This window comes from Cygnus atratus, chromosome 2 (assembly GCF_013377495.2).
Source record: "Cygnus atratus isolate AKBS03 ecotype Queensland, Australia chromosome 2, CAtr_DNAZoo_HiC_assembly, whole genome shotgun sequence".
Taxonomy (NCBI): domain Eukaryota; kingdom Metazoa; phylum Chordata; class Aves; order Anseriformes; family Anatidae; genus Cygnus; species Cygnus atratus.
Window position 1 is genome coordinate 95966166 of NC_066363.1, and position 12818 is coordinate 95978983.

Sequence of the window (12818 nt, forward strand, 5' to 3'; positions counted from 1 at the left end):
AATTTCTTCTCCACAAGGTATAGTAAAGTACAATTCTACAGAAGGTGACAGCAGAAAGGGAACAGTTGCACAGGCAGTTAACTTGCAGTCTTAACCTTAAACGCAATCAAATATCCACCAGCACTTTTTGACACTATGCTCCCCTGTGTAAGGAACATACTCTCCTCCACAGAATAGACGTGGGGTAAGCAACTCCCAAGAATCAGATCCAATTATTTTTAGGGACAGGAATGGCAGCTGAAGGCTCGAGGTTGCCAGTATCTGGCCAAAATCCAGTATGTAGAATATCGAGACCACCATCCAGACCCCGCCTCTTCACTCTGCTAAAATAGTTCTCCAGCTGGTGCCAGGAACAGAAGCTGACATTACACCGGCATGCATGTTGGCATCAACAGCTGAACTGAAAAAGTCGTATTAATGGCTACTGGCATTGGTACAACTCACTTTATGTCAGGACTCAGAAAGCACATCCTTGGGGGGCACAAAATGGATCTAGATTTTAAGAAAGCCAAAGGTCACTTTAGGTCAATGTTTTTCAAATATTTTCAATTTCCAGATCTCTACAGATCCTGCACTAGAGGTACAGATGCCTGCATGGTAAATTCAGCTGTCCTAACAGAAGATCAGCTTTACGTAGCTATCTTTCATTGATCAAAGAGTATACATATTCCCCTGAAAGTCACCAAAACCATGCTGAAAACTATTAAACTTAGATTTTTAAAGTAAGGGATGTCAGGTTTGGTATGAAATTTGGGTTTGCTCATCTTTTTGTTTATCGGCTCCTCTGTAGCAAGTTATTAGTTTTCATGTGTGTCACAAGATTAACTGGCATCATTTAGCAATATGGAAAATATGTTAATTTAATAGCCATCTTATTATTTTCTTTCACAGAAAGAACAATGTCTTTTTCAGTGAAGGAACTAAAAGAGCAGATAATAAACAGTAAATTTACCCTCTGAAAAATTACCCAGAGTAAAGAAGGAAGTTCTTTATTTCTCTCCAGTTTGGCCTGTGAAGAATGTCTATGCAACAAGGATGTACAAAAGATCCACTCACATGTGCCACCACTGAAGAAGCACAAGGAAATTAAAAAATCCTTCAAGAATCAGTATTTCCTTAGCAAATTCTCCAGTTTGACTTCTCCAAAAGAAAAGAAAGCAGATGAAAGAGCATTTATCACATAATCTTACGACCACGGTTAGCAAAGTTTAAAAGAACCCTCTCTCTATACTAAAGTATAGATACTTATGGTTTTTTGCTTGTAGGCCATGTGAGCATTGCCAAAAGGACTCAGTAAGAATGCTATTACGTAACAGAAAGACAAATCACGTTACTCTTTCACTTCCATTTAACCATTTGTGCCAACGTCGATTATTTTTACTGTAGTGTTATCATACAAAGATATATGTTTTTCCATTCCACCTACCTTAATCATAACTGTTTTTGCTGTTCCCTGTTCTCCAATCAGCAAAACAGCTTTTCCTTGCTTCATGATAGTGTGCATTAGAAAGTCTGTTCGGACACTGTCTACATTTGGAACTAGAATGGAAGTATATTCTAGTACTGAATCTTTAGGATAAATATATTCAGGGACCTGTGTAAGAAAGATATGAAAAAGTCTGAGGTTTTCTACATGACCTCACAGGCACTTTGCATCAGAACACAAAAACAAATGCATTGTACATTAGCAAAACATTTCTTCCTGGAAGCCAAGCATCCATTTATAACTAGGCAGTACCTTGCCAAGCTTTTCTAAAAAGGTGTTAGACTAATGGGGTATTTTCACTTTACTGTTCTCCAACACATGAAGATACATGAAGATAGCCTTTCCTTGCTAGGAGATCTTAAATACTAGGGTTACAGACAGCAGGCAATGCTAAGGTAACTCTTCTGTTTCACTTCCAAAGCTATTTCAAATGTACGTTCCCATTCTCTGAAAAAAAGATATTTATGGAGAAAAGAAAGAAAAAGGGAAAAAAAAACTTTCACAAAGGAAACTTTTTGAACATTTGGTAGGGCTGATCTTCTTAACTGAATTACGGAGGGCTTTAAATGATAAAATAATATGCCTCTTACCAAATGCATCTTTCTTTTATACTCATCCAGAAAGCTTAGTATGTCCCAACATACTAACCTTCTTTGACCAATGCTCCCACTGGCCACATGAATTAATTCCAAATTCAAACATGGTTTCTTCTCCACTCACAGCTGGAAGTTCCTTCACTGCAGAATGCTTCCGTAGGAACAGCTCCATTTTCAGCCTGTCATCCAGTTCCAAAAGTGCTCCAACAGACCACATTACAGCAAAAATGAACAAACGAGCAATATGGTCCTCACTGAGCTGTTTCTCATCTCGGTCTGACAATAAACCCTTCAAACAGATGCAACATGTGACTACTGCCTTGCTAGAACAACATCCCAGCACAACTAACAGAAAGAATAACAGATAGAAAAAGTGATGTCTTATCTACCTGTAGAAGGTCAATAGCTTGTTTGATGTACATGCATTCTAAAATTGGCATTTTTGGTGTCAGAGCAGATAAAACAAAATTGATTGTATCCTGAAAAGGAAAAACATCACTTAAGGAATCTGTTTCCCTGTTTCAACGGTATGATTTATTCTTAGACATAAGCAATTTCTTAATTTCAATTATGTTCTCAGCTCTCTTAACAATAAATTTTTTCCCCATTTCTGGTATTACGACTATTCAGACAGACCACAGAATTTTGCTAACAATAATGTATATTTTTTTTAAAGTTGATTTACCACAGTCAGCAGAATTATTTGTATAAGCTACATACAGCAATTTTCTAAAGAGCAATTTGAAGGCTGCTTTTCAGCTACATCAAGGATCTGCCATTTGTGCTCTCCACTGGAGATTTTAATCTACCATTGCCATTTTTGTAGTGGGAAGATAAAAGCATTCAAACTGCTGTAATGATGCGTATATAATGCATGACCTCACCACTATAAATTTCTATCTGATCTGTTCTGACTGCACCATAATGTACCTCTATCCCTCTTGAAACTAGCTCTCTCAGTTTTATGTAGAACCGTGACAGGATCCAAAGGGAATTTTACAATTGATGTAAGCGTAACCCAGACTTTTCTCAGATTATTCCATAGAGATTGCTACTGTGTCTGTCTTTGTCAAATATTCTGTAACATCTTTAGCAAAGTTGCAAATTGATGTAAAGTCCACTCTGAGATTTGCAGCACAGAACTATTCTAAAATACCAGTTACTATCTACATGCAAACAGTGTGGAAGATTCAGTTCTAAAGACCTTTAAAACTTGGACCTAAACCTCTCTGAGATTCAGCTTCTTCATCTGTAAATTGGCTAGATATCTCAGAGGGTACTACAAATTGTTTAATAATTGGTCTGAGATGCTCAGAATAAAGATATTTCATAAGTCAAAGTATTCTGTCCTTTCAAGAGCTCAATTTTCACCAGAAACAGTTTTACGCTACTTACAATTCCAATGAGGTTTGTGTAATTCTTGTTCTTTGAGCTTACACATTAAAAAAAAAGCCTCTGGTCCATATATGCTAATACTTCATTACCAATATTTTTAAAACAATACACAACAGATAGAAGGATGCAAGTTCTAAAGAGCAATTAGCATGAATTAACTACTTATTGGAGTATTTTGTTTGGATGGGGTACTAGAAAAATGAGTTGGGCCATGGCCGATAAGCAAAAACTGTGATGAATTTGGATAAGGAACTGCAAAATGAAATATATGAAAATGGTATCCCACCAATACTCCCACCGTTGCTGTGGAACTCACTGGTCTGTAGAATGCTCTTTAGGGCAAGAAGTTGGTAACATACTCTAAAGGTTTAGACAAGCACAAGCACAATTAAATTATGCCAAGTTATTAATATTTGTAACAGTCATTTAAGCATCAGCGTTTAAATATTAAAGCTAGGCAACTCTTTGGATTATGTTTTCAACTCTAGCTCCAGAGGTAATGGCAGCCTTCACCCAAATTAAATAAGGGTGAGATCTAATATGGAGGGAAAAAATACGTCCCATCTGTCTACCCTGCTGTTTTTAGGGTTTCTCTGAAGTGTCCAGAATAGGTTACTAAAGGATCCAGAACATCAGATTGAAAAAAGTAAGTGTGATCTAATTAAAACACTACCGGACTATTTTTTTTTTCATTTGAAAAGTTCACAGGCATGTTGAAACTCATGTTCCTAACATAACATACAACACTTATTTGAGCTTCACACTTTGCAGACAAACTAAATAACACCACTCAGGTAATTATTTTAATTCAGTTCTTTGAAACTATCTTGGATAATTATTCCCATCAGCTAAGCATTTTTATTGCTTACAGGCAGCAGCACCATTCACAGATTAAAAAAGAAAAAAAAAAAGAAAAAGAAAAAAAAAGGCAGTATAGCTTTTAAGTATACAAGAGTAGAGACTTTGGAAGTTTATTAAAATCACCCTATGATTTTATGATTGAAATTATTTCCAAGCATGAAATGTTACCGAGAAGACAGAACTGAGAAAGGGAGGGTAAAAGTCCAACCCTACAATAACCATTTTAAAAAAATCCCATGAAAACAGAAAGAACTCAAAGATAAACTTGACTTAAAATAAGGTTTGGGTTTTTCTTCTGTTTTGTTATATATGTTGTTTTGTTTTTTTTTTAATTTATCTCCGTCTTTTGGACTACCTCCTGTCTTTTATATAAAAACTGATGACTTGTAATAGTATTTACACTGCACATGGAAAGAATAAATAAATTATTTCCACTGATTCATGAGTATTATTCTCTGCCACTTTCTTCTACATTATTGCTACTTGCTGTACCTTCATTACTGATGATTTCGTCCAATATATACGCTTTCAGTGACAAATGCTATTTTTATTACCATAAACAATCAATGTTTCTTTTAAGCAAATTGGAATTACTGTAGCAAGTGTCTTACTTCTGTTTTAGTTCAATTTTGATTGTCTTCAGAAGACCCGTTTAGGTATACTTAAAGTCTAATTCTCCTTAGTTACTGTATTTCCATCTATAACCTAATCTTCATTTGCTTCTAAAATATCAGATATTTGGAAGCTGCTTATATCTGTGCTTTTCTTAATACCAGCATTAAATTCACCCTGTATTTGGGCTTTGACTACTATTGCTGATGCGTCTCGTTTCACAATTTTTATTTTAGAATTTACTTATCCTTTTTTTATTTTATGTGGGGGGAAATAATAACTGTAAAAAGAGCCATCTCAATACAAGAGTGGCATTACCCTCATCTGTAAAATCAGTTATCACTTCTGCTATTTGAGCAGCAAAGATAGCTCATTAGAAATGAAAGAAAGCTGACAGCATGACAGCTTTCATTTACATTTCGATAGTTCCAAATGCAGCCTTCAGCACAGAACTAACTTCATATTTCACTGTATTTTCATCTCTCAATCTAATAAAATACATATTTTCCCGGACTTTATTGCTATTGCTTCAGGCTTGGGTATTTTAAAAGTTGTTATTATGTTTTCAGAGCAACTTGTAGCAAAAAACATGAATAGAATTGTGGCAAAGAAGCAGTAAATTGACCCACATACACATTACTTTGGAAGCATATTTTAAAATTCATTATCAGAATTGATTCTCTTGCTGCTGCGGTAAATACTATGTCATATCATTATGTTATCGAGGTAGAACAGAATAAATAGCTTGTTAAACATTGGTTTTAAAGTAAATGGGCACTAAAATGAAACATATCTGTAAGAAGACATTTGTCAACATTCTAGGCATTCCAAAGTTATATTAATCATTGCTTTTTTCATAATGTATAAAAATAAACTTTCTGAAAATGTCGCTCAAAGTTCATTACAAACTAGATTTATAAAATCCAACAAAGATGAAAAATATTACAGGAGAAGTCCAAGATATATCCAACACAAATTACACAGGAATATCAGAGAAGAGAGTGAATGGGAAAAGAAGGTATAAAAACAAGCTGTATTTGTTCCAGAAATGTTAAGTGAGGAAATCAGAAGAGGATTACAAAGCTGAAAGATTAAAAAGCAGTAATTATTTCCATAAAAATTTCCAAAGAAAAATTAAGAATTTCAACATAACTGGAAAAAAAATTACTACTGAGATTTATGCTTTTTGAGTATCACTGTCCAAAATATTAATGAAAACTTTTTGAAGATTCATATGCTAAGGCCAAATGGAGGGAAAGAACATTCTGAATTCTCCCTATGGATCTACTAATTCAACATAATTCAGTAAGAAAATGTTTCAGAGAGATGCCATCTCAATATCTCCTTTGGAAGAGACACATGGGCCACTGTAGTAGGCCTTCTGATTTTATGTTGAACTTCTGATTTTATATTGAACACTTGTACTGAACTTCAGAACACCATGAAGCATGGAACTGGTCTCAGTTTATTTGAACTAAAGCACGTTTTTTAAAAATAAATAATGGACCAAATGCATTCCTGATCCAACTGAAATTAAGAAAGATTCCACCAGAGTGAATGTAGCTTAATTTCTTTCTGAATTTACATTTTTACATTCAAAACAAACAAACAATTTTATTCACTCCCTTTATGTATCCTAACAAGGATTAAAATTGCAGTAACAATTACATCTATAGAGAATATTTCTGTTTTGACAACCTGCACTATAAAATAATCATGGATATAACAATTCACTGCCAACTATCCTATGCAGACCAAACAAAGCATCCAAATTATTCATCTGATACAGTTTCACTCATTCATCTATGTTATAGATCCTTTCCTCCCTCTCTCTCTCTCTCTCCTTTTTTTTTTAAATCCCTCATTCCTATTTTATTATATAAACAAACACAAGTAAATAATTGAAACAGTATTTAGGAAGAAACAACACTTCATTAAATAGAGAGTAAGGAATGCATTTTTTTTTTCTGAAATGACTGAATTAAGTACCTGAAATACAGTATTAAAGCAATTCCAAAGAACATCAGAGTATGTAGCAGGCAATGTTTGCAGCCAAGCTGTTAAAATAGGCTTCCAGTCTAACACTGAAGAACTCATGAAGACCATCCCATTACGAGAAACTGTTGCAGGTGAAGCATTGTCAATGTTGTGAGGTTCAAAAATAATTTTGCAACTGGGGGACATCGGAATACGATCTCCATTGGCCAAAGTCAGGGTCTTATTATCATCCAGAACAGAGTTCAGATTTTCAATCCATATTGCATCAACAGGCCCATCTAAAACTATCCAAATATGCTCACCCTAAAAAAAAAAAAAAAACAAAAGGGACACACACACGCAAATTTTTGTACATTGACAAAAAAAACAAACACATTTAATCTCAGATTAAATCTCAGAATCTTGGATGTAAATACTGAATCATAATTCGGTGCTGATTGGCATGGCAGGAGCTGCAGTTCTTTGTAATTTCCTCAGTGATTTTAACCTTTCTTTTTTTTAATCTTGTGCCACACCAAAAAAGAATATTAAGGAATAGTGACAAAAGATAGTTTGGACTGTTCTAAGCATAAAGCTCTCCCTTTCTTCTACAAAAAGTATATCAGCCAACCCATCACCCATCAAAGTGGATGAAAACATTTCCTTTTAAACAAAGTCACAGACTTAAAGGAAGCACACAGTCCTTGTGGGATGTTACCCAAGCTCCTCACGGAAGGCTTCCTATTTTCTAAATGAGAACTGAATGAACGTGAAACTTCAGAAGACTTGAGTGCAGTTATTACTCAGTGAAAAATCACCTGAAGGTTTGATAAGTAAATTGGGAAATATCTATATTGATTTCTTGCCAGAGCCTCTTCCATTCTCATATTAGTGAAACAGAGTGGCAATGACATAAAACCAGACAGAAGATTACTTTTTCTGGCCTCTTGTCAAAACTTGAGAAGTCCTTGCTTTTGCATTTGAATGGTAGGACTACCTGCTTACAGAAGGAAGCAAAATTCTTTTCCAATTTATTTCTGGAACCCCTAGTGTTTGGCAAGCCTTGTGCTCTCAGGCATATACACACAATTTTGACTTTTGGGTACAGACAGCTATTCAGACCGAGTGCAAAACTAACACTGCATTTTCCCATTTGATTTTATAACTATACTCTTTCACATAAACGACAGATAACGAGACCTTATAGAAACAGTATTAAATGTCCTTATTAACTATCATGATAGAATATCCATTACCTTCTTTGCTTTTAAAGTTTTTCTCCATAATGTAGAGAAAATGCCATCTGTCCAGTCATTTGTAGCAACATCAAGGGTACCAAACATCTGGGAAGCTGTGATTGCCTTTGGGTTCATTCTCATCTCTTTATGAGGTGCACCACAATCTGTCATTGCTTTCATCAAAATATTAATGCATTTTGTCTTTCCTGCACCAGTTGGACCTAGAGTCATCATACCTTAAAACAATATAAACATGGTTTAAAATGAAATCTCATGCTACCCTTTAATGACCCTTTGCATCAGTGATCCCCCTTTTTTTTTTTAAATCAAAAGCCAATACAAAAAAGATGTTTCTCACTCCACTTACTCTGTGTTGACTGAAATGGAATTTAAATATTATTAAAATGCCTCTAAAAAAGCCTGCCCTATAATGGCAGGCAAGCCTATGTGGGTCTGTATCCTCCCTCAGGCAGTTCTGTTCCTTTTTCTAATTGGAAAACACAGCTGACTTTTGATGTTCACATACAGTGACATTGACACGACTGGTGGTAAACAAAAACAGTAATTTCTAAATGTGTTTAATGGGAAAGAGTAGTTCCCTATGATATACAAAACTAAGCAGATCTTTCTGAAGCAAATGAAACAAAAATATGCACCTGCATCCGTGCTGACATTTTAATACATTTTTTTAACATAAAAAAGTCAGCAGTAACTACACTTTTAATTTCATCAGTATATACACATATTGCCTGAGGAAAATAAGCCACATCTTCAACAACAAATTGAGTCTACAGTTGATAATCTTTAGTTGTATTTTCTAAATAAACTATTCAAGAGGCCGAGGGGCTGTACAAAAGCAGATGGAACTTTCAAAGTCATGGAGGGGAGCTAGATAACAACTCTTGTTAACCCTAGTGGCAACTGGACAACACAATCCTTATTTGGCTTTGGAAACTTCTTCAACAGAATTATGGAACAAACAATCAAAACCCAAGCTATAAACCTAATCTGATACAATGCAGACTGCCTGGTGTTTTCTCTAAAGTGAGCTGAATGTTAATTTAGTTAAATTTCCTTTATATTTTCTCCCTCACAGACTAAAAGTCCTAGGTTGGTAGAGTCTTGGGAAGAGAAGGAGAGCATTTCAAAAAGAGGGCATATTTTTTTTTCATTCAGCTATGAATGGTAAACATGCTTGTACTACTGTTTTTGGTATCCTTCCTAGGACAGGGTAAACTTTACTCATTACCCTTTTGTGGACAACAAAAATGTATTCTAATGGAAGCATAGAATGCTTGAGGTTAGAAGGGATCTGTGGAGGCCATCTTGTCCAACCCCCCTGCTCAAGCAGGTGGAGCATTTCTCCTTGGTTGAAATGGCCAGATTTGAACACAACCAACACTTGGAATTCTAGTACATTCTTGATAGAATCTATTAAATTAAAGATTTGGGAGATTATTTTTGTAATCTTCTCAGCATCACAATTTCAGAATAACATTAACCATAAGCTTCATGACTGAACTCTGAGGGCAACAGTTGTTTTCAGAATACTGAACAAATTCGTCTGTCTCTGAATTGGGACATATACTCTACATTTTACCTTACTCTATAGAAATTTCAACCATGCTGAAGGCCACACCCATATTATCCATAAAAATGTAATACAACAAAGCTAAAATTTCACTATGTGTGCGTTGCACAGCGAAAAAGAATCCTAACAGTTTCCTATCAAGATATCTACATAAGCTTTAAAAATGACATCTGTTCAATTTCAAAAGACATTTTTTGTGAAAATAATCTGCACTCTGTAGCAGATAATATAAAAAACTTCATTGCTTTTATGCAATCTTAAAACCTCATCTTGCATGCTAACCATGTCGGACTCGTTGAGTTTCATACAGCTGAATGAGTTTAAGAATCCACGGTGGATGATGAATAAGCCCTGCTTTCTCTGCCTGTTTCTGAATGGCTGACTGTAGTTCAGGATACCCAGCTTTATCCAGAGTAATTCCAGGGAAGAGGTCATTAATGAGACTCATAAATAAAGGTTCATCTTCATCCACCTGTCAGGGATAAAGTAGGGAGGAAATACATTATTTATTCAATTTATGAAATTATTATTACAGCTGTAAACAATCTTTAAGAATACGTCATTTAAAGGATGGCAGTATAACACTGTATCTTTTCCAAAGCAAATATTATGAGTCAGTTTTATTAAGTGAATTTCATACTTTGCAATCACAAGTAGCAATTTCTAAATTAAATACTTAAAGCTTATAAAAATGTTAACTTTATAATAGAGTTTGCATCAATATAAACTCACACATTTCTCCATTTGTTACACAAGTCAGCAAGATTTATTCAAATTGTACTTTCCCTTGGCTTTTTTTATGATCTTTTTCCTTCTGTAAATCACTGAAGCATGCCTATAGGTTTGAATGCATGTACCAATGTGCTGAATAGATTAACATCAGAAGCAGAGTAATTGGTTCCATCACAAAACTGGCTGCCAGTGTAAATACATGGATTCTAGATATGCTATAACCTTTCAATTACAGCAATAGAAAGACAGACAAATACTTTAAATAGTAATAGCAAAAAAGACTACTATACAAGTAGGTGTTAGCTGCTACCAGTTACCTCACTCATTGCAATTCTTATGATGTTCTAAAAAGGCAACAGACTCCCAAGAAATGTATAAAATGAAATTCTGGATTAAGAACGATCTTTAAATTCTGGATTAAGAAGGATCTTCAATGACACTATTAAAAGCTAACACAATGTATTCTTCCTTTCTCTCTTTAGATGGGGCAGAAAGAAGAAAAAATAAAACGTAACTAGAGGACCAGGTTATGTCCTCTAGGATCTAATGGTATTTCTGACTATTTTTTCTATTTTCTCACTCAATGTTTCTGATGTATTTTAATTTCTTTCAGAAATAAAGAGTGCTTTCACCATAACCATATTCTGATAAAAATTTAAAACTGCAGTAAAAAAAAGCAAAGAAATGTATCCAACTGCTGAAGAAAAAGAGCTTTTCAAAGTGCATAATAAATACACTTTACAAATGCAAATAAAGTACTCTTTTGGGAAAGTTACCACTGTTACAATACCAATTTGGAGAGGTTCATGTCCCGCAGAACTCTCATCACGACGGTTTTCTCTGGTTCTTTGGGATTAGATCTTTTCACTGCTCCAAGCGTTCTTAAAACTGACAGGATATTTCTTAGTCCAAAGTCATAGTGAACCTCAAAATAATACATAAGCACAATTGGTACCACAACAATTAAAGACTTTAAAATCAAGAAAGGGCTGATGACTATGGTAACTAAAGAAATGACTAGGCTATTGAACTTTTAAATATAAGGAATTTCACAGCTCTTTATCATTTCAACTGGAGCTCCAGTTCTGTTGCTATCATATCCTGAAAATATTTTACAGTGTTGTAAGTCCATGACTGGCATGTCATCCTTTTGGTGGTAGACTACCACTTTTACAAGTCACCTGTAACAAAGCTGCTGCTTCTATCATTTTCACAAATTCATAATATGCCAGATGCACAAACAGTAAAGCACACATCTTCGGACTACCCTCTGTTACCTGATCACTGTTACTATCTTCATATATGGTACAAGGATTGGTAACTAAAAGAGTCTATCTCTTGCTGATGTAAAAAGAACATACTGAAAATTATACAAGTACAATATTTTATATGTAAGCCCATCTTATCCTGTATATAATAGCATTCCTTTCTGTGGATGGTTTCATAACAATTAAGGTATCTTCTTCTCAAATAAGGTATCTTCTGATCTACATGCAATTATTTGTAATGGTAGATTCACAACTCCTATCACAGATAGACTGGAATACATTGAGCACTACTCAAAATTTTCAGCATAAGTAGCTTATTGATTAGGTTTCCAGGTGATACGAAGCTGGTAAACTAGACCACGACTACAGTTCAAAATGACCAAGAGAAATTCAATAAATGATCTGGGCTGGGCAGCCAAACTCCACCTCAGACACTCTCTCATTCCCCTTCCTCAAAGGGAAAGGGGGAGAAAATACAATGAAGAGGGCTTAGGGGTTGAGATAAGGACAGGGAGATCACTCACGTATTACTGTCATGGGCAAAAAAAAACCTCAGCATAGGGAGATTAATGTAGTTTATTGCCTATCACTAACAGGCTAGAGCAGTGAGAACTAAAAGCAAACTAAAAGCACCTTCCCCCCATCCACCCTCTTCTATGTCCTCCTCCCAAGCAGCTCAGGTGAACAGGGAATGGGGGCTGCTGCCAATCCCTGATGCTTCGTCTCTGCCACTCCTTCACGGTCACTCCCTGCCCCTGCTCCACGTGGGGTCCCTCCCACGGGATGCCGTCCTTCCCAAACTGAGCCTGCGGGGGCTGCCCACAGGCAGCAGCTCTTCAAGAACTGCTCCCACACGGCTCCCTACCACGGGGTCCATTCCCCAGGAGCAAACTGCTCCAGCACAGATCCCCCACAGGCGGCAGCTCCCCCCAGACCCCCTGCTCCTGCGTGGGCTCCTCTCCACGGGCTGCAGCTCCGGCCCGGGGCCTGCTCCTGCAGGGGCTCTCCATGGGCCGCAGCCTCCTCCAGGCCACATCCACCTGCTCCACTGGGGGCTCCTCC

At 36.0% G+C, this 12818-nt stretch overlaps 1 protein-coding gene across 1 annotated transcript in view; it reads right to left on the reverse strand.

Annotated features, from left to right (window-relative positions):
* The window catches only part of LOC118249962 (dynein axonemal heavy chain 5-like), a 149530-nt gene that overhangs the window by 73795 nt on the left and 62917 nt on the right, over window positions 1-12818 (reverse strand). Inside the window, exons 44-50 of the mRNA XM_050708584.1 lie at window positions 11279-11413; window positions 10039-10228; window positions 8184-8401; window positions 6940-7251; window positions 2472-2561; window positions 2135-2371; window positions 1427-1594 (exon numbers count right to left, since the gene is read on the reverse strand). Coding sequence (XP_050564541.1) covers window positions 1427-1594; window positions 2135-2371; window positions 2472-2561; window positions 6940-7251; window positions 8184-8401; window positions 10039-10228; window positions 11279-11413 — 1350 coding nt within the window. The remainder of the gene's footprint in view (window positions 1-1426; window positions 1595-2134; window positions 2372-2471; window positions 2562-6939; window positions 7252-8183; window positions 8402-10038; window positions 10229-11278; window positions 11414-12818) is intronic.